Raw genomic sequence first — 23091 nt, forward strand, 5'->3', positions numbered from 1 at the left:
AATGAGGAATCTTGGCCATAATTACTGTTCCTTCACTTTTTCTCAGCCAAAATGTGTCACATCCTCCTTAACAGCAATGTGGACATACTACACCACATTGACTTTCGTGGCTCAAGATTGCAGATACCACCAATTACTATGAGCAATTAGGAATGGGCAATAAATGCTGACCGAAATAAAATATCGTACTGTTGAGGCATCGTTTAAAAATACTTGCAGAAAGATGTTATTTTGGTAACAATAGACCCTGATTTGATTCTTTAGTTTACCCCATTCATTAGGGTTGCACTATATCATGTGAAATTGTATCTCAGCAGGAGCAGCACCTCAGTTTGATTGGTGTGTGAGAAATATTGAATGGAAAGAAAAACAAAATCAACCAGGAAGTTTAAGACCAGATTTTAATAAATTGTTGAATAGCTTTTATTCACAAACTTATTTTTACAGAAGCTCCCAAACTAAGACAGAAAATGTACACCATTTTTAGAGAAACAAATATTGTGAAAAGATTTTTATTTTGAGAATCATATAATCTGTGTAATATTATGGTCTGTGCTCTAAAGCAAGTATCCTTGAATGATACAGAGGGTCCAAAGGCTAGAGATACCCAAGCTCCTATCTACAACTGGTACGCAAACAGGTAACCTCTTTGAAGGTGTGTTTCTGGAGCAATGGAGTACCACCCTCAAAGCAAAGCATAACATGGTTGTCTCACTACTGATTGATAACCAGCTGTTCTGACTTCATTAATTAAACATTAAAGTTTCCAAAAAGGCACAATTTTTGTTTTCTCCTGTACAAAAAATTAATCCTACTATATTTTAAATCATTATAGAGTTGGTGATACTGTACCTGCCAGTATTTCTATAAATAAGCTTAAGAGTTTTATTGTGTTGATGTACATCTCAAATAACTGCAGTACAGCAAGAAGAATGTTACTCAATAGCAGTCCAAGCAAAACAATTGTCTTTTTGCTCAATATTTCCTCCAACCCTACTGCCCTCAATTGAAGATGAATTGTTACTGGTACAGTTCTGTAGGTATGCACCTCAATATTCAAATATGACCCCAGATGGCCATTGTAGATTGGCTATTTGACTGGAAGTATCATGACAAAACTACTTTGTTTGAATTAACATTAACTAGATTAGTGGTTTCAAAATGGGACGAGAGATTTGAATGCCACCTGGCAGTTTCTGCAGTTGCCTACCACTAATAGACCATGCAACTGCCTGTTTCAGGGGTCAAGTTCCTTTTCTATGCAAATTGTAAATGCCTGGCATCAATAGAGCTCCAATTGTCGGAAGAGTTTGGAGCCTGTGCCATATTCACTCTGATCAGTTTGATGTATGATGAGACTCCAAAAGGTTAAAATTATACTTGTGAGGCTATGATGATCAGGAGGAGTGTAAGCACAGACAGGAAACATAAGTACAAAAATATGATAACATCAGAGTCCAACCTCATCCTGTCTTCCCTACACATTATAATAGTGGAGATCGGGGCTGCCATGAGTAGATATTTTTAATCAATCTATTCAGATGTGTTATGAAACACCTCTGAAGCAAGTAAGATTTGAATTCAATGGCTTAGAGCATTCAATCACACTACCAATAGGTCAAAAATGCAAAGCATGGGTATAAGAGTGAAAATATTTGCCCACCCAGATTTGTGTCCTTCACTAATCATTTAAAAAAAAGTCTATCTGCTATCTTGACTTAGCTAACATAATTGGATCATAGACTCTGCCAAACCTTCTATAGGTTTATCTCAGCATTACACTGAACTAAAGGTTTTTCTCCATTCCACTCTTAAACAGATGAGTGGAACATTTAAAATTGTAAGTATAGTTATAATTACTTTTGCTTTCTCATTTAGCGAACATTACAGATTACAGCAGTGGTATTCTAATTTGTAACATTGGGTAACTCATTACTGTAATACTATTGGAGTATTAATGAGCTTTGAGATGATACTTAGGTGAACAGTGTAGAACAGCACATTTCTAACTGTTATGACCGAGATTTTTGGGGAAAATCGCAGGTGTGTGAGGGTTTAAAACGTCAGACTGAATAAATAGCTTCAGCTTTCAGTATGATCTACTTTAAGTGTTCTGGGCAGTGTACACAGTAGGAAAGTCTCCAACACAATACTTGGTGTGTGATGAATCAATGAGTGGGTACACTGCAGTTAGTTGCGGTTGGTTTCTGCAGAGCTTGAATGAGCTTCACGAGCTACTGATCACTAACCAGTGGGTCCTGCCTACAAGCCCTTGTGGAAACAGGATTAGGTTGGATTATTGTGTTCAATAGATGCATTTCCTGCCCAAACTCACCATCAACTTTCCTGCACGAGATTTCATAAATGCTATTAGCAGCATTTGTGGAATTTAGTTTATGGAAAGGAGGAAAAACCTTCAATCATAAGGTAGAGCCTTAACTGTCTAACCAGCCAAGAACAAATTCAATTACAGAAAACAACTGTACACAAACACAAGCACATCCAGCACATACAGACTATTAACAATCAAAGAAGTTGAGTCATATACACAAATAATGAAAATAGTAAAGGCCCAGCCTCTACTTTCAGTGGCAGTTTAAAGCTTCGTTTTAAGTGCAATTTCATCATCTAGATGAAAGAGAAAGAAAATGCAGAGAGGGAAAACTTCAAAATGTGCCAAATCTTTGTGCCCATTTTCTAATCTTTGGCTTATTTATTTAGGACTTACTAGAATCACAGGACCGACAACAAATAAAAGCAAATGAGAAAAAAAATCTGGATTTAAATAAAACATTGTGAATATATCAGTAATATATCATGCTGTCTTGCAATCATTTGCCACTAAAGGTTAGCAGGAAGATGTCTAGAAGCCATGATACCTTGTTCAACATATTTTAGTGAGGAGGCCAATAGGCAGTGATAACCTGGACCACTTATGAAAAAGATGATAAAAGCTTATTTAGTAAAGAACTAAAAGCAGATTCTGAATGCACCTTCCAAATACCCCAGGCAATGGGGAGACAAACGGAAAGTGAGAAACAACAATCAATGAAACCTTGAAAAGATCAGCCCAGCTGTGTTTTAACAATATATTCTTATTGCACAAAATACAGGGTGATTGAGCAGTCTTGCACATGCATTGGGGAAAGCTATATTCTGTAGGAACACAAGTTAGAGAAAAGATTACAGTAGTAATGTTCCAGAAATGCAGGATTATAACTTTCACATTATATTCCCATTTTGCCAGTCTTGGTATTTAAATCTCAAGTGTTTATTTCATTACTTGAGTACAATTGTGTCTTATTCTTCTAACTTTTGGTATCAACATAATAGGTTGCAAATGAAACCCTTTTACGAAAGAGCAAAATGCAGCCATAAAAGTAAATATTAAAATAAAGCTTCATTTACATCATGTATACTATAAAAGGTATTAAAAAACTATTCACTTTCTTGCTGTCATACCACTCAGGAAGCTTCGATTGATTGGAAATTTGTACCCCCTTCAGCACACATAGAAAGTCTGCAACATGCTGTACCATTCTTTTTTGAAGATGTGGACAAGACCAAGTATGTTCAATAACATGTCACTAGTCCTCATTGGGTCACCTCTTCTTAACCAAACAATCCAGATTAATGGAATAAAAACAATTTCTCAGGTTTATACTCAGTCTTTGCCCTTCATTTGTTACAGGCATTGGAACTTTGGGATTTTACAATTTAAATAGGGATGTCAGGAAAACTCTGGAAACATATGAGTATAAAAAGAACAAAACCCAACAGTACAAAACTACTCCACAAAATCTTAAGTAGAAGAGTAATTATGATCTATCTGGTAACATAATCAACTGGCTGTGAATGGGCCAAGTGACTCCAAGTCGAGGTGCAGAAGAATGATCAGCCAGTATACTACCATCCAGAGAATAACAACAAGGTACGGTAATTGAGGAGGAGTAGGGGATCCTGAAGGTACCTTATCACGGATGACAGCAGCAGTTGGGTGCCACATTGCTTCCAATACACTTGCATTGTCAGATTGTTGATCTGACCTGGAGGAAAGAATGCAAATATGAGTACCAAAAACAGATTAGCGAGTGCTAAGGTTTTCATTATCTCATTTATAATATCAAATCAGTAATAGGTGCACTTCATTACAACTCCAGATACTGTAATAGTGTCCTACTCACTGACTATTGTGTGGTCATGCCTGCTCACTATAAGACCAGTTTGTTTTATTATAGGACAGGCAAACCGCTACCTGGTCTAACTAGCAGTGTCTCTTGTAGTTTACATGGTATTTAGTTTATTGCTTGTTAGCAGCTGCCGACAAGACCATAAAACATAGGAGCGGATGTTGGCCATTCAGCCTATTGAATTTGCTCCACGGTGCAGTGAGATAATGGCTGATTTGATAATCTTGAAGTTCATTTTCTTGTCTTTTCCCCATTGCCCTCTGTTCATTATTAATGAAAAGTCTGTTTATCTCAGCCTTCAATATAGTTAACTGCATGGACTCTTTAGTCCAACTAGTCCATGCTGACCATAATCCCAAACTAAATAATCCCACCTGCCTGCATTTGGTCCATATCCCTCCTAACATCTCTTATTTAGTCATCTTTTATGTGTTGTAACTGCACCCACATCCATCATTTCCTCCGGCATTCATTCCACACACAAACCACTGTGTAAATAAATTGACCCTCGTATCTCTTTAAAATCTTTCTCCTCTCATCTTAGAGGTATGTTCCTTTAGTCTTGACATCCCTCAACCTAGGGAAAAGACACCTGCCATTCATGATTTTATAAGCCTCTATAAGGTCATCCCTCAACTACTTATGTTTCAGTGAAAGAAGTCCCAGTTTCTGCTAAATTAACTAACCTCAGAATATATTTCTCGTCATCTGTCTTAAATGGGTGGCCCCTAATTTTGAGAGTATGTCTTTTGGTCCTAGACTTGCCCGCAAGATGAACCACCCTCTCAGCATCTCAGTCAAGTCCCCAATGAATCTTGTATGTTTCAATAAGATTTTCTTTAATTCTTCTAAATTCCAATGAATACAGACACAACCTAATTAATAGCTCATAAGTCAGTACCTTCATATCCTACTGAACATTTGTTGGACTGTCTCCAATACAAGTATATCTTTCCCTAAATAAGGGATTAAAAGTGGTCACAGAATTACAAGTGTGGTCTAATTAGTAGCTGATACACAGTTCTGGCAAGACTCATTATTTTTATATTCCATTCCCTTTGAAATAAAGGCCAACATTCCATTTGCCTTCTCTATTACCTGCTGAACTTGTATGCTAGCCTTTTGTGATTTATTGACTAGGCTTCCAAATCCCTCTTGTGCAGTAGCATTTTGCCATCTTGCACCATTTAGAAAATAGTCAGCTCCTCATTCTTCTTGCTAAACCATACATTTTCCCACATCTGAGGAATTCTTTTTTCCCCACCCAGCGGCTGGTAGAAATATCAAACATGATGCCTGAGAGGGTGGTGGAGACAGGTATTCTCGCAATATTTAAGAAGCATCTGGACGAGTATTTAAATATCAGGATGTAGTAGGCTGTGGACCAGGTAAATGGGATTAGTTAGTTTGATGTTTGTTGGTTGGCATGACACAGTGGACTAAAGGGCCTGTACCTATGCTGCATGACTAAGATATTCTATCTGCCAAGTTTTTTCCCTACTCGTTAAACTTGTCTATATTTATCTGCTGACTCAATTCCTTACCATTCACCTATTTTTGTCAGCCGCAAACATGATTATTATACACTAATTTTCTTCATCCAAGCTATGAATATGTATATGTAAATAATTGTGGCCCCAGTACTGATCCCTATGATACTCCAGTATAGTTTGCCATGCTGAAAATGCTCCATTTAACCTCTCATTCTTCGATTCATGCTAAAATACATATCTAAATGCTCTGTTGTACATCTTTTATAGTAGCAAGAAGTGGCCATTTGGCCCTTCGAGCCTGTTCTGTCATTCACCATGATCATGATGGATTGTTCAACTCAATAGCTTAATTCTGCTCTCTCCCAATTATCTTTGATCCCATTTGCTCCAAGTGCTGTATCTAGCTGCCTCTTGAATACATTCAATGTTTTGGCATCAATTACTTTCTGTGGTAATGAATTCCATAAGCTCAGCACTCTTTGGTGAAGAGATGGTGGTCCACTCCAAATCCTCAGATTGTGACCCCTGGTTCTGGACATACCCACCATCAGGAAGATTCCCCCTGAACCTACCCTATCTGTCCTGTTAGAATTTTATAAGTCTCTATGAGATGCCCTCTCACTCGTCTGGACTCCAGTGAAAACAATCCTAACCCAGTCACTTTCTCCTCATAAGTCAGTCCTGCCATTCCCAGAATCAGCTTGGTAAACCTACACTGCACTCCCTCAAGAGCAAGAGTATCTTTCCTCAGAAAAGGAGACAAAAACTCCCCACAATATTCTAGGTGCAGCCTCACCAAGTAGACTCCAACTTTCTTCCAATAACAAACGTTAAGCTAACTGACATGTTTTTAGTCTCCTTTCCTTTTCTTCCTCCAAAAATAAACTGGCAGTCTAATCCACTGGGACTTTCCAGTATCGGAGGAGTCTGTAAACATTACGACCTGTTAATCCACTATCTCTGGTAGCTAGTATTCCATATAGCGATAAGGTCATACCCGTTAATCTGTATTTGTGCCATTAAATCATATATTTTGTTGTGAATGCTACATGTATATTCGAGAAAAGAATGCCATTTTGCCAGATTTTTTTCTCCCCTTCATCCTTATTTGTTGTTGTTTTCCTATGTTTGCATACTTGTTCTATCCCACTCTGGGTACCATTATTCAAAGAGCTGCCTTGTAATGCTGCAATATCCTTCACACTTTAAGGCTAGGTATCCCATCTCCCCAAACCCTCTTCCCCTCTAATTAGTTTAAAACATTATCTACAAGTCTAATTATTCAATTTGCCAGGACACTGCGCCCAGCATGATTCATTTTTCAGGTGTTTCATGAGAAAACATTAATCAAAAGGATTGGGTGGGGAGGTATTACATATTGGGCTGAATTTTACATTATTTTGGCTAGTCCAAGTTAAATTGGCTTTTTTAGAGAGATTTCCTTGAGGTATCATGAACTTTCTTGTTGTATCATACCAAACTCACCTCATTAACTACCTTCCCCTCCCCTGCAGCATCTGTCAACTCTGATTCTTGCCCATCTTTCCACATGCAATTACAAGAACCGATCACCAGTCAGCAGATATCATGGAATTCACCAACATCCTTTGCACCAGTGCCATCTGGAAAAGGCCAATGCGCACCTGAATTTGCACTTTCAGTCCAGTGCTGTCCCGTGCAGTTCCTGACATTTTCCCCTGGTACTATCCTTTTTGGTCTGTGTCCTGGAGGGTCTGGAGGACGAGGTGGTGTAGAGGCACTACTTACTCTTCCACTAGGACCAGCAGTGAAGACCACGATACCAGTTCAAGCCAGCCTGGTCCAAGCTTGCAAACCATGTCAAAGGAATCTTCGATACATGGAACAACGCACAGCATTGTAGGAAGGTCAATGGCTTTCCCAACTCCACCAGTGTAAGTGGCACTATCTTCTCTCTGAACATCATATTGATTCCATCTCTGCTACTATGCCCACCACACCAAGGCACTTACCCAGTGGCCAACATGAAGGGTCCTTTGAAGCAAGCGACAAGCTGGATTGACCTAGTACCTGCTCTTATTCCATAAGGAGTTTTCCCCCACATCTAGTTTGTTTGCTGCATTTTGTAAGATAGGAAGCTCAACATTGATGAGGCGAGATGAGCCTTTAACAAGGCATTTAACAAACAAGAATCCCCCTTAATTCGTAATTTGCCACACAACTTGTCAAAGGGATAAGAGGTGGAAGATGATGTTCCTAATACCAAGATTGGCCTCACCAGGCTTCTCCCTTGCGGGAGAGTCAGTACTAGATGTCATAAATCTTAGAATAAAAAGGAGTTGAGCATTTAAGATAGCAATGAAATTTATTTTCCAGGTAGTGAAACTGTGGAACTATTTACTGAAAAGGGCTGTAGAGGCTGGGTCACTAAATATATTCAAGACTGAGATAGACAGATTTTTAATCAGTAAGGGAATTGAGGATTTTGGGGAAAAGGCAGGAAAGTGGTATTGAAGGTTTTGGCATCAGCCATGAGCTCACTGAATGACAGCAGATGAGCTGAATGGCCTAGTTCTTCTTCTACACCTCATCTCTCCTGAGCAAAGCTAGTGCGAGTCATCTTAGCTCTGTTTAAGAAGAGGCGTGACGACACAATTGCAAAATCAAGAAGGGGAAATCATATCCAGAGTAAGGCACGACTGAGATAGATTGAAGCCCAGGATTGGGGGCCAACACATCTCTGAGATCAATTACATCAAATTTGTTCAGTAGTCAGGGACAGGAGAGTGTGACTATGAGGGAGGCAGGGAGTTCAGGAGATAACGCTGAAGGGACCTAAGCCCTTGAGCTTGAATAGTAGGTTTGAGATTCTGGCTTCCTGTGTGGACAAGAGCAGAAGGCTGGTAGGAAGAATGAGTTAATTGACCATAGCACCTCACTACAGGGAGCCAGTCAAGACAATGGAGAAAAGAGTAATGTAGTTATGATCAGCAATAGTATAATCAGAGGAATAGACACTGTCTCTGGCCAGGATCAAGAGTCCCAAAAGCGGCGTGTCTTGTCTGGTGGCCAGGTTCAGGAGATCTCATCTGGGCTAAAGAGGAATTTTGAGTGGGAGAGCAAAGATCCAGTATTTGTAATCCACATTGATACCAATAATACAAGGAAAGAGAGGTTCTGCTGAGGGAATATCAACAGCTAAGGGCTAAATTGAAAAGCATAACCAAGAAAGGTGGTAATCTCTGGATTACTACCTGAGCTACAAGCAAATTGCACCGGATTAATAAGATTAAAGAGTGGCTCAAAGACTGGTGTGGGAGAAATAGATTTGAATTCATGAGATATTGGCATCTATACGGGGGAAGGAGGGAGCTGTTCCAAATGGGATCAGCTCTGCTGAATCATGCTGGGACCCGAATCCTTGCAAATCACATAACCAGTGCTGTGAATTGGGCTTTAAACTAAATAATGGGGAAATGGGTTCAGTTGCATGAAAACTTACGGAAAAAATAAAGGGGGCAGGAGGGAAGGTTCAGGAGAGGTTTTTAAAAGTTTGCAAAAGAAGTAATAAGATGAAGTATGGGAAGGCTCAAGAATTTAACTTCAGGCACAGCAAATGAGGGGACAACTATAAGAAGGGGGCCGTCAATGTAGGACCAAGGATGTTGTACTTAAAATTCATGCTGTTTATGAAACAAGCGAAATGAGCTTTAGCTCAGATTGAAATTGATGGGTATGATGTTGTGGGTCTGACAGAGATGTGGCTGCAAGGGGGATCAGGGCTGGGAACTAATTACACAAGGATATGCATCCTACTGAAAAGACAGGTAGACGAGCAGAAGGAGTGGGGTTACCTTGTTAATAAGAAATGAAATTATAATGATAGCAAGAAGTGATATAGAAAGAGAAGGCATAGAATCTGTGTGGGTAGAGTTGAGGAACCACAAAGGACAAAAAAAGACCCTAATGGGAATTGTATACAGGCCTCCTAGCAGTACTCAGGATGTGGGAAGAAAATTAATCAGGAGAGAGAAAAAGTATTAAGAAAGGCACTATTACAATTATCATGGGGGGTCTTCATATGCAGGCGGACTGGGATAATCAGGTTCCAAGAAAAGGGATTCATGGATTGTCTATGAGATGGATTTTTTTGGAATAGTTTGTGGTAGAGCCAACTAAGGAACAGGCAGTTCTGGATTTGATGATTTGTGATGAGGCAGATTTGATTAGAGGGCTGAAGTTGAAGGAACCCCCCCCCCACCCCAGCGGTGGGGGTGGGGGGATAGAAGTGGAAGAGTCACCATAATATGAGAGAATTCACACTGCAGTTTGAGCAGGAGAAGCTGGAATCAGATGTAATGATATTGCAATTCAGTAAAAGTAACTACAAGGATATTAGGAAGGAGCTGGCCAGAATTGATTGAAGGGGAACCTAGCAGGGAAGATAGTGGAGCAGCAATGGCAGGAGTTTCTGGGGGTAATTCAGGAGGCACAGCAAAAAAATCAGCCCAAGGAAGTAGAAACATTAACAGGGGGATAAGGTAACCAATGCTGACAAGGGAGGTCAGTGACTGCATAAAAGCAAAAGAAAGAGCATACAATGTGATGAAGACTAGTGAGAAATCAGAGGATTGGGAAACCTTTAAAAGCTGCAGAGGATAACCCAAAAAAAAAAGCAATTAGCAAAACAAGATGAAGTACGAGGGGAAGCTAGCTAGTAATAAAACCGATGATTGCAAGAGTTTGTTTTAGATATATAAAGTGTAAAAGAGGCAAGAATGGACATTGGACTACTCATACGGGTTCACATACAGATCAAAAATATTTCTTTGTTTTTGTTCTCAAGGCACAACATTCACTCAGTATGCTCCTCATATCAAGAGCTAGCTGGAGTGCCCTGCTTCAAGCTCCAGCATATCTACACATGATCAACTAATTTCCTTTGTGTAATCTGACAGATGCAGATTAAAGCATTTTATTTATTTTGAATAATCTCCACATTTGGCACTGTGGCATATCAATCTGAATAGTAACATCAGCCTCTGGATTAAACTAGGTTTTGGGTAATAGCTTAAGCACAAATTCAGTATTCTTACCTTGTTTGGAGATGTGTTTCATCTGTAAATTTTGCTTCATTCAGCAGCACCAGATTCTCAGGTATCTGCAGTTCAAAAAGTTATGATGTCAATAGAAAATGATTCCTTCCATCTTCTTGCAGGATGTACAATCCAAACGTATACTATAACTAGACCCTTGATACTTTCTGCTAACATTTTTGAAACAAAGATGACTCTTTCGGGAAATTGACCACTCTGTAAAATGTCTGGTGTGACAACGCAAAGAATTAAGGAGATGGATTCTCTAATTTTAAACATGTTTGACTGTACAAACAATATTTCCGCATCTGATCACAGAGGTTCAATTATGTTGTCAAGCTCTTTTCAAAGTGAGACGGGAACTCTACAAAGCTCTGTTCATTTATGCATCAAGAAGGAAATTTGTATTCCCAGAGTACTAGTTCCTCTAGTTTAGTGTCTTTGGAGTGGGCCATTAGCTAGTTGAAATTATCTCATTCCCATTTCATAGCCCAATCTCACAGTTGGTAGTGAAGCCAAATCTAGATACTTTCAATCAACCTGTTTTGACACACCTCTGGAACCCAATCTTTCTGGCCCAGAGGTAGGGACACTACCACTGTGCAACAAAAGCCTTTCAGTGAATCCAATCTAGGGAAGTGTCCATAATTGTGTCACCAGAGTAATGAAGCAGGGAGTAAGTTTAAAACGATAAAGAGGGGCTGAGTTATCTTGATTGTGTTTTAAAAATTTTGAATCTGTGATTTGAGGGAAGTGTTTATTTTCTTGTATTAGCTTAATTTTTGGTGTTGCATGTATAAATTTCCAGAAGTGGTAGAGGTGAATGCAATTACAACATTTAAAAGATATTTGGACAATTACATGGATAAGAAAGGTTTGGAGGGATATGGGGGGGGGATAAAGAGTGGAGCTGAAAAAGCACAGTAGCTCAAGCAGCATCAGAAGAGAAGGGGAATCAATGTTTCAGGTCGGAACCATCCAAACACAGGCTGATGGGAGTAGTTTAGTTTGGGAAACCTGTTCAGCTTGGATAGGTTGAACTGATAGTCATACAGCACAGAAACAGACCTATGACTCTATGCTGAGATGTTTCACCTCATAGGAAAATCTAGAACTGGGGCACCCCAATTCAAAGTAAAGAGAGTCCTATTTAGAAATATAGAAACACAGGAGCAGGAGTAGTCCGTTTAGCCTTTGAGCTTGCTTCACTGTTCAAAATGATCATAGCTGATCATTCAACTCAATAGTCCGTTCCTGCTTTTCCCCCATATCCTCTGATCCCTTTAGCCCAAAGTGCTATATCCAACTTCTTTTTGAAATCATACAATGCTTTGGTCTTGACTGCTTTCTGTGGTAGTGAATTCCATAGGCTCACCACTCCCTGGATAAATAAATTTAAGACACGCACAAGGGGGAATTTTGTCTCGGAGGATCGTTAATTTTTGGAATTTATTATCCCTAAAAAAAGGTTAAGAAATAAGACAGAATTTTCATCTACAAGGCAGTCAAAGATTACGAGGGGAATGCAGGCTGGAGTGGAGGTAAGGCCATAATTGGAACAGCCATGATCTTATTGCATAGGAGAGCAGACTAGACAGGTCAAGCATGCTGCTGCTCCCATTTTTTAAGCTGTTATTCCAAAGCATGATAAATTACAAGATCAAGGGCAGCTCTTCATGAGTTACTAACTCAAGATATTGGAAAATGTGCATTGAGCACATTTTATCATAAGGCTTACCTTGTGCTGAGTGTTATGTTGTCTTATCAATGACAGCATATTGGGATCAGAGCAATGTTCATCCTGAATCAGTTTTTCATCTTGATTGCTTGTGTTCTCTTCTGATTCACTTGAACATTGGTCATTCTGAGGAAGAAACAAGATACAGTATTGCTGTTAATTGGAGGCTCAAATGTTCTGAGTCCTACCAACTTATTTCCAGCATGTAGGTCCCTTTGTTGAGCTTCTCAGATGGCCTTCTATTGGCAGAAAATTTCTCCAGCCTTGCCAAAAACAGTTGGGGGGGAAGGCTTTAATTGGGCACTCCCTATGTATTCAATCATTGAACTCCTGCAGTGTGAAAACACACCATTTGGTCCAACAAGTCCACACCGAACCTCCAAACAGTAACCCACCCAGACCTATTCCCCTTCCCTATTACTCTACATTTACCCCTGACTAATGCACCTAAGCCACACATCCCTGAACACTGTATGTGATTTAACATGGCAAATTCAGTTGATCTGCACATCTTTGGATTGTGGGAGAAAACCAAAGAACCTGAAGGAAACCCAAGCAGACATGGGGATATTGGTTTGTGTATTTCCCAAACCTCCAATAGGACCTGGAATTATCGGAGGCAAAAGTGGGGACCATCTGGACATCTTATAATCACGAGGAGAATCAATTTTTCTTTTTCCAAACATAAAAGTGAAATGCCTTTCCCTTGCAAAGGTATAAAAGTCAAATTTTAGTGTCCTTTCAGACCCACTATATTAGATTCATTGAAGTTTACACTACAGAAGGAAGCCATTCAACCCTTCATATCTGTACTGGTCTTGTGCTGAAAGGGCTACACAACTGGTCCCACTTGCCAGCCCCATTTCTGTAGCTCTCTAACTTAGTCACTTTCAAATATATATCCAGCTCTCTTAAAACCTTCAATGGAATCCACCTCCCCTACTCTCCCAGGCAGTGCATTCTAAATCTTAATAACTCTAAATGAAGTAGTTTCTCTTCATCTCACTACTAGCTTTCTTTCTGACAGCTTTGAAATTGTGACCCCTAGTTACTGACCTGCTAACTGGTGAAAATAGATTTTTTTTTACCCTGTCAAAATTGTTCATAATTTTGAACACTTCAATAAAGTCACCTCTTAATCTTCGTTGTTCTGATGAGAATAAGCCTAAACTCTCTAATCTTTTCTTCTAAAATCCTTCACTCCTGATATTATTCTAATAATTCTCTTTTGAACTCTCACATTGCAGAAATTTCTCCTTTGGTGCTTACACTCTACCTTTTTCCCAGTCTACCCTAGAATTAATGAAATCAGCAACTATTGCAACTCTACATGATCTGTCGATTTCCATATTCTGCCTATAATGCTCTTTTCTACTTCCTCCCCACTATTTGGAAGTTTATAACAAAATGCCAAAATAAGGTCCTCAAGTAAGGGGTCTAAACTGCATGCAATAGAAGCCATCTCACTAATGCCTTGTATAGTTGCAGCAACATTTCTTTAGTGTTATACTGTCTTCCTTCAGCAATAAATGCCTGACAAATCTCGGAAAATGGTGAAAAGCTGGAGCTGATGAATACAAGTCAACTTTGTGAAACAGTATCAGAAGGGTTAAAAGAGAGTAAAATACATAGAAAAAGTGAAGTTTTTACCCTGTTAGATTCTACAAACTTGCACTGTATATTTCTTTCTTCTAGTGGTTGATCTCCTAAGCAATTGTCAACACAAATTTGAATATTTCAAGTCACATAGGAAATAGCGGAACTAATGTAGGCGATGAACTAAAATAGGGTAATGAAGCAGAATAAAATTAGCATGTAAGGAATAACTGGCAACCCTGATTAATTGGCAAGGAAAGAGATTAGTGTCCAGTAGCAAGGAAAGAGCTAGAATCCTTCTTGTTGGAATGGCCAGTTGAATTGCACAACTTGACCATCTGGGAGTGATTTTCTTCATATAATTTGGTCCCATTAGAATCGATATTAGCCACATTTCAGTGATAACACTCTGACTTCCAAGACAAAAGATTGTGAACCTGTGTTCCACTCCAACGACTTGAATACATAACTTAAAGCAGAGTTACCCAGTACGAACAAGTTAGTCCCATTAGCTAATATAACAAAATCTCCCAAACTTAGAATTTTTGAAGTCCTCTCCATTAAGTGCATTGAGAAATAAAAAAATCTACTTCCCTTATTTAAATGGGATCTGTCTGCTAGAGACACTATTGAACAGTTATAACGAGTACTTAACCTAACTACATTGTAGCTCCCAGTCTGTTTCACTCACCATTGCTTTCAGGCGGAATTCATGGTTGTGATCTTTATGGCTGGTGAAAACATAACTGCTTTTCTCTTGCGAGTTTTCAGCACTTAAAGTGGGTGAGCTGGAAAAATACAAATCAAATAACAGATAAAAAGATCAGTTTGAAAAGACTTAAAACTCGTTATTTAATAAAGAAAAGTCTCCTTTATGGCTTGCAATTTTATTTGGAAAAGAGATAATGATGATGTTTTGGTCACTTAACCCAATTGCTCTTTTTTTGTGGAGTCAGTGAGGATTGCAGATGCTGAATATCAAAGTCGAGAGTGTGGTGCTGGAAAAGCACGGCAGGTCAGGCAGCATCCCAGGAGCTCTTTGGATGTTGCCTGACCCGCTGTGCTCCTTTTTTTTGTCCCAATTGTCAATTTATGTCTTATATAGCTTCCATGAAGCTTAGGAGGTTTCATGAGACATCTTACTTCATTAAATATTCTATATTAAATACAGGTTGTTGTTCTGGTTCCTGGTTGTGCATTAGAAGCAAACATCTATGAAAAGGTTAATTGCAGAATGAGAAGAGGAGAAGGGCAGAGAAAAAAAATCAGATGGAAATAGAAACCAACCATGAAATCACAGAACTTTGCAGGATGTTGTGCTGCCCATCTTTTGTATCAGCTGGCTGTTCTGGACCACTACCATAAATCTCCACATCTTCTCCTGTATCTTTCAGACCCATTTGACTTTGCAGCGAGTGCAAAAGCTGGTTGTTTAATGCCTGGAAACGTAGAAAATCAGTCTCGTTATGATAGCTCTAGGCAACACAATCAAAAATCTTCCAAAAAGATGTGCATTGCTGATTTTTATTTAAACTGCTCTCCATTTCCAAATCAAAATTTGCTTCTAGTTTTCAACTATGTCTTTTTCTGTACAGCTTCTGTACAACATGTTGACAATGTTGAGATTGACAAGTTGGCCAAACGAGCAGACACTTAGCAGATGAATCGCAAAACAGAGAAATGTGAGGTAATACAAATTTGGACTGAAGAAACATTGAAAAACAATACAGGCTCAACTGGTACAAGTTTGAGGATGATACAAAAGCAGAGTGACCATGGGGTTCACGGGCATAAATCTCGGAAAGTGGCTAGGCAAGTTGCAACTGTTCTGAAGGCGGCTTATAGGATCCTTCAGTTTTTAAGTGTAAGAGCAAGCACATGATGCTATACCCCTACAATTCATTGGTCAGAACAAATGTGGAATATTATGTTCAGTTCTGGGCCCCTTATTTAAGGAAGGATGTTAAAGCCCTGGACAGAGTACAAAAGAGATTTACTACAATGATACCATAATGAGAGATTTTAGATACAAGAAAAGGTTAGGAAAATTGGCCTTCTTCTCCTTAGAGCAGAAAAGATTAAGGGGTGACCTTATGGAGGTATTTCTAAATTATGAACCACTTTGAAGGGTACAGAAGGATATTCTATTTCCATTAATTGATATTTCGATAATTAGGTGTTACAATTTCAAGATTGTCAGCAAGAGAGCTCCAAGTTAGATGAAGAGAAATTTCTTTACTCAGATTGATTAGGATTTGTAGTGCACTGCCCAGGAGAATGGTGGGGGTGGAGTCCATAACACGTTTCAAAACAGTGGTGGGTATATATTTGAAGGTGATGAATTTTGACAACTAGGGAGAAAAGGCTGGAGAATGGTACTAACTAGTTAGCTCTTTCAGGAGCCAGTAAAGACACAAAGGGCTGAATGGCTTCTTCTTGTATTGTAAAATTTTATGATTCTATATTATTCTGAAATTCTGAATTAAACTAAAAATGAAATAATTAGGCACATTTCAAAGCAGCTTGTTCTGATTAGTTGTTAGTTTAAAAATAAATCAGTTTTCCTTGCTAAAATCTCTCCAAATGTTGAGTTAAAGACTACTGGATTTTGCTGACCAATTGCCTAGCAGTCCTCCAATAATTCTTCCAAGTAACCATTTTCTTCACAAGTCTATTTAGAATATCTCCCCATTATTCTCCAGTTTATGTTTAAGGATTCAGGGAAGGTTAGATGAATTCATAGAAATAAGTAACAATACCAGTGCTCACTGCTCTTCTACATTGCTCTTTCACATTAGCTATGCAGGTAAGATGGTACATTTTGCAACAAAATGTGCCACTATGCAGGTCAGACTTTTAACTATCCTTTTAATTGGCCTCAAGGTCTACTCAGTTATACAAAAGACGAGGAAGACAATCTTGTTACTACTGAGTGATTTCCTATGCCATTGCAGAGGACAATTTCAAGTCAAACCCAATGATTTTGGCCTGGAGCTGCAAGTAGACCAAACTCAGCAGGATGGTAAGTTTCCAATCTCAAAGATTACGTTAAGTGAACAAGTTGGTTTTCACAATGGTCAGACAGCTTGAACAAAATGGAAACTTACCATTTTTTATCTCTAGATTTATGGCAAAACAGAATTCAAATTCTCAGACTGCTATTATCATATTTGAACCGATATATTCTGAAACTCCAAGTTCAATCATGGATAGCAACTAACAATAGCAGGTTAAAAGTTTGAATTGTAAGCAAATATGACCTTGAAAATAATCTGCACGAGAGTAGGAAGGCTTTACAAACCATCATAGTGGATCTCTCAATTCAAGGTTCCAAATGTAGTGAATGTTTGTTACCTCTGGACCTGGACTGTTCTCATCTTGATCCTTTTCATGTTCGCTTTTGGGTATCTGAAGATCTCCAGACTTTGTCACTGAAGGTTTTTCTTCCAAAAATCGTTCATTAATAGCCTCCAAGCTAGGCTGATCTGGCAATTTACTAAGAGGATTCACAATGCTTTCGTTGGCAGCATTAGGGATTGCTACTGGCAGAAACTGAGACAAGTCAGTTCCTTGGTAAGAAGAAAGTGACTGAGCAATCTTACCAGGTTCAGCATGACTAGAGATGCTCGAGCTGTCAATCTGATCAGAGTCAGGGGTGCACAAAGTTTTTTCAGAGAATGTTGGACTAAGTTCCTGCAATGAAAAAGAACCACTGAGCTCAGAGCAAGACTGGTAAGCTTCATCAGCCAGTGGTGACAAGTCTTTCTGAAACTCTGGGATAAGTTCCTTTTGAGGACTACCAGTAACTGAAAAAGCTTCAAGTACCTTAGACACTGGTATCTCATAATGAGGATAGTAAACAAGGTTAAGTGGAATTACAGACACTTTTTCTTCACCCATAAGTGCATTATCTATTACTGAAGGCAATTGCTCATTCTGTTCAGAAGATGGTTTTTCATCCGTCTGTGTACATGATTCTGAAACTTTACGTATCCGAGCAGGCATACTAGCATTAGATTGCATATCCATACGGTATAAAGAAACACACTGATCTTGTGGACTTTTGATAGCTTCATTCAATTTATTAGAGGAGTATGTGGCTTCTGAGACGATTTCCAAGGATGTGTCACATTGATCTTCAGCAAAAGGTTCAGGTGTTTCAATTCTGGACCTAGCTTTCAACACATCATTCGCTGCAATTGGTGAATGATAATCATAAGGTTCCGGAGAGGAAGGCTTCTTTTCCAACAGTGTTTTCTCACCATTTGAAGACTTTCTTTTCAATGGATGTAGCAGGACATAAATCTCCTCTACCGTGTCAGTGACATTGGTGTCAGATGCGGGTTGTAAGAGTACATTGTGCAGATCAGATGATAACTGACCATCTTGATGTGAGGACATACTTGATTTTGCAATATTGGAAACATCAACCATGTTAGTGGTAACCATTTCCGTTTCATTAGAACTACTGCCCTGATTAACAAAAGAATTATCGTTTTCTTCATGTAATGGCTGATTGTCATTCATCACGACATTTTGTGCAGATAATTTATCATCTTTCAGGTAGGAGGGGATAAAGACTGTAGAGTCCTGTAGCAGAGGCGAGACAATATCTGAATCACAATGTTTATTTCCAACATTGGAATCTTGTGCACTAAGATCAGAAGACATGGTTGCAAAGCTGATACAAGAATCCTCAAATGGAGATTCATAGGCACATTCTGCAGTATCATTCTGTCAGTAATAAAAAATGTAATGATTAGATATTGTAACAAAACTTAATGTGGATGAGGAGCTAGTATTGGGTTTTCAATATAATATATAAATAATATATAGCATGACATGACTAAATCTTAATTTTCATCACTTGTGAGGTGTCACTTGGTAGAAACCAACTTTTTTTTCCATTGGCAGGCAAAGGAAAAAAGGATTCATTTAGCAATTGCTGTACATCTGCTCTCACAGACCTCTCAGTGACTGGTTTCACCACCACCTCACCACCTTTACGTCTGATCAAGTACTGGAAAGAAGAAACTATGTATTTTACTCTTTAATTTATTGAGCCTAAATGGTGATCCAATTAGTATTTTTACAGAAATTATTTATTTGGCAGAATTTACTTTTCTTTAGACTTAAGTGTGACAACAGGTGTAATGGCAAATGGGGCTTGCTCAGAGTGGCAGGATTTTCTCGAGATTATATTCTTCTCAACTATAATGATGTTACAGATGCATAAGCAAGTAAAATGCTAAATTTTGTAGGCAGAAAGCTCTTAAATATGCAGGGACCTTCTGGGCTCCAAAGTTTGGATGCCATATTTAAAATGCAAACCAGGAGCTTCACTTAGTTTCTGCTCACTTAAAACATAGGGAAATAGGACACTTACAGATTTACACACCAACACATCCCTGACCTTTTAAAATCAGCTGGGAGAACTTACATATCTGATAGCTTTTCACCAAAAGCTTGAATGGGACAAGGACACAAATTATAAAGGGCAAAAATTATAACCTTTTGAGTTCGGCCTCACTGCCCACCCTAATCAAGTTTGCTGACATCAGCCAGTGTTGCTGTGTCATTCAGGCAGACGTGTTGATCCAAATCAGGCTTCACCCGAAAACTAAGGTTTTAACAGCAACAAGGTACTCTGCATGTAACTGAGACTCCTCATGAGCTGATTAATATGGAGAGGCTTCACAGCTAACAATGCATATCTAGACAAACCTTGGTTGTGAAGAAGACAAGTAGTTGAAGAAGTCCGTACTCAGTGGCGTTTAGAGGAAGAAGTCTATCATAAAATAGAGGAGCATAATAAGGCAATTCAGCTCATTAAGTGTGCTCCAGTATTAGATCATGGTTGATATGTTTCTCAACTCCATGCTCCTGCCTTCACCTCATAACACTTAAACCTCTTACTAATCAAGAACGTATCTATTGCTATCTTAAAAGACACTCAATGACTTGGTCTCCAGAGGCCTATGCAGCAATGCGTTCCATAGATTCACCATCTTCAGCTGAAGAAATTTCTCCTCACTCAGTTCTAAGGGGTCCTCCCTTCACTGAGGCTGTGCCCTGGATCCTGGTCTCTTTTACTAGTGAAAAGATCTTCTCCACAAGCAAGATTTTCTGTTACACAGAGAAGGATAAATGCCTGGAACACACTGCTGGGGAGGTGGTACAAGTAGATATGACAGCAAAGTTTAACAGCCATTTAGATAGACACATACACAGGTAGGGAAGAGGGATATGTGGACCATGCAGGCAGATGAGATTAGTTCAGAATAGCATCGTATTTGGTGCAGACATGGCAGACTGAAGAACCTGTTCCTGTTCTCTACTGTTTTGCATTCTAACATGCCACCAAAGGCAAAACAACGTGGAGAACCACAACAACATAGTAAAATATTCCTTTTGATTTTTATTATACATGCACAATAAATGCTGGACCAAAGTCATTCAATTAACAGTGACTGGTAGATGAACAGCAGCTTAAACATAGCATAATGTTGGACAGATAATAACAGACAAATCTCATACCTCATCAATATCAGGGAAATGCTCCAAAAACTGTGATACATAAGTGGTGATGGACTGTTCTTCTGGATGTTCAACATCAACATCTGCAGATAAAGGAGAATTGTCACTGCATTACTTGTGTTCTGCTCGGATGATGTTCAGAGGGCGAGCAGGAACACATGGATTATGGTGTCTCGCTCCAGTATGATTAAGGGAAATGAACTGGTGTAAAAGACTTGGACAGAAAGTCAGTTAAGATGATGGTTGTACATGGTAGTCATGTGAATGGAAGTGACAAGAGCCTAATTGATGTCCCAGGATTGTGGCTTGTCTGCAACATTTGGCCACATTATTCGACTGTCCTTTAGGAGAGGCATGAACCAGAACCAGTACAACCACTTACTTGTGCTTTTGTAGACTCTGGAGAATCTCACAAACTCCTTCAAGTTCCACAAAAATAATTCTGGAAACATTTTGTGGCCATCTTTCTTTTGAAAAGCCTCTGGTGGTTCCTCTAGAAATCGCTTGTGAAATGGCATAAGTCCTACTGATATAACTCCAAGCTTACTTATTTATACCTGAATTTTGAGTATGGGGTCACACACTAGCAAAGAACCCGAATCTGATAACAAACCTATTTCAGGCAGGCAGACTTCTCACACATTGAAAATTCTGCTTCATCATGGTAAATAGCAAATCTTTTGCATCACAAGGCAGCTAAAGTACCCACCTACGACTTTCAACTGCTGGCCACCTGTTTTTCTGTGAATGGACTGCTGTGGATTGACTTTTCTCCTGTTATAATCGAAGATAATCAGGGCTGTTGGTTTACATTAATTTACAATGTATTCCCACTTTAACTCACATTCTGAAACTGAATAAGTGCAAATCAGTTTTAATGTACAACAGTAAAAGAAAAATCACAGAATCTAAATAGGGCACAATAGAATGCCTGACCACATCTTTAGTGATCATCAAAGCAAGGTAGAATTGGAAAGTCACTTAGTTCATCAAGAGATTCTGATCTGAAATTGGGATAAAAGGACCATCAGTGGAACAATTTGAAGGATTGCCATTTGACCTCATCTGCTGGTGTTTCTTGGACCAGGATGGAGAATGCATAATTCATAGAGTCATAGAGATGGAAACAGACCCTTCGATCCAACCCATCCATGATGACCAAATATCCCAATCCAATCTAGTCCCACCTGCCAGCACGTGGCCCATATCCCTCCAAACCCTTCCTATTCATATACCCATCCAAATGCCTTTTAAATGTTGCAGCTGAACCAACCTCCACCACTCCCTCTGGCAGCTCATTCCATACACGCACTGCCATCTGTGTGAAAAAGTTGCCCCTTAGGTCTCTTTTATATCTTTTCCTTCTCACCCTAAACCTATGTCCTCTAGTTCTCGATTCCCTGACCTCAGGGAAAAGACTTTGCCTTTTTACCCTATCCATTCCCCTCATAATTTTGTAAACCTCTATAAGGTCACCCCTCAGCCTCCGATGCTCCAGGGAAAACAGCCCCAGCCTGTTCAACCTCTCCCTATAGCTCAAATCCTCCAACCCTGGCAACATCTTGTAAATCTTTTCTGAACCCTTTCAAGTTTCACAACATCTTTCCGATAGGAAGGAGACCAGAATTGCATGCAATATTCCAACAGTGGCCTAACCAATGTCCTGTACAGCCCCAACACAACCTTCCAACTCCTGCACTCAATACTCTGACCAATAAAGGAAAGCATACCAAATGTCTTCTTCACTATTCTATCTACCTGCGACTCCACTTTCAAAGAGCTCTGGACCTGCACTCCAAGGTCTCTTTGTTCAGCAACACTCCCTAGGGCCTTACCATTAAGTGTATAAGTCCTGATAAGATTTGCTTTCCCAAAATGCAGCACCTCGCATTTACCTGAATTAAACTCCATCTGCCACTTCTCAGCCCATTGGCCCATTTGGTCCAGATCCTGTTGTAATCTCTTTGCTGTCCACTACATCTCCAATTTTGGTGTCATCTGCAAACTTACTAACTGTACCTCTTATGCTCACATCCAAATCATTTATGTAAATGACAAAAAGTAGAGAGCCCAGCACCGATCCTTGTGGCACTCCACTGGTCACAGGCCTCCAGTCTGAAAAACAACCCTCCATCACCACCTTCTGTCTTCTACCTTTGAGCCAGTTCTGTATCCAAATGGCTAGCTCTCCCTGTATTCCGGGAGATCTAACCTTGCTAATCAGTCATGGGGAACCTTGTCGACCGACTTACTAAAGTCCATACAGATCACATCTACCACTCTGCCCTCATCAATCTTCTTTGTTACTCCTTCAAAAAACTAAATCAAGTTTGTGAGACATGATTTCCCACGCACAAAGCCATGTTGACTATCCCTAATCAGTCCTTGCCATTCCAAATACATGTACATCCTGTCCCTCAGGATTCTTTCCAACAACTTGCCCACCACCGAAGTCAGGCTCA

At 39.4% G+C, this 23091-nt stretch overlaps 1 protein-coding gene across 2 annotated transcripts in view; it reads right to left on the bottom strand.

Annotated features, from left to right (window-relative positions):
- Positions 1–387: 387 nt before the first annotated feature.
- LOC132818434 (calmin-like) overlaps positions 388–23091 on the bottom strand; it is an 88146-nt gene continuing 65442 nt past the window's right edge. For both annotated transcript variants that reach the window (XM_060829483.1, XM_060829484.1), the window contains exons 8-14: positions 20630–20712; positions 17447–18826; positions 15380–15531; positions 14784–14880; positions 12497–12622; positions 10759–10823; positions 388–4046 (exon numbers count right to left, since the gene is read on the bottom strand). In XM_060829483.1, coding sequence (XP_060685466.1) covers positions 3842–4046; positions 10759–10823; positions 12497–12622; positions 14784–14880; positions 15380–15531; positions 17447–18826; positions 20630–20712 — 2108 coding nt within the window. In that variant the 3' untranslated portion in view covers positions 388–3841. The remainder of the gene's footprint in view (positions 4047–10758; positions 10824–12496; positions 12623–14783; positions 14881–15379; positions 15532–17446; positions 18827–20629; positions 20713–23091) is intronic.

Source organism: Hemiscyllium ocellatum, chromosome 8, assembly GCF_020745735.1.
Source record: "Hemiscyllium ocellatum isolate sHemOce1 chromosome 8, sHemOce1.pat.X.cur, whole genome shotgun sequence".
NCBI lineage: Eukaryota > Metazoa > Chordata > Chondrichthyes > Orectolobiformes > Hemiscylliidae > Hemiscyllium > Hemiscyllium ocellatum.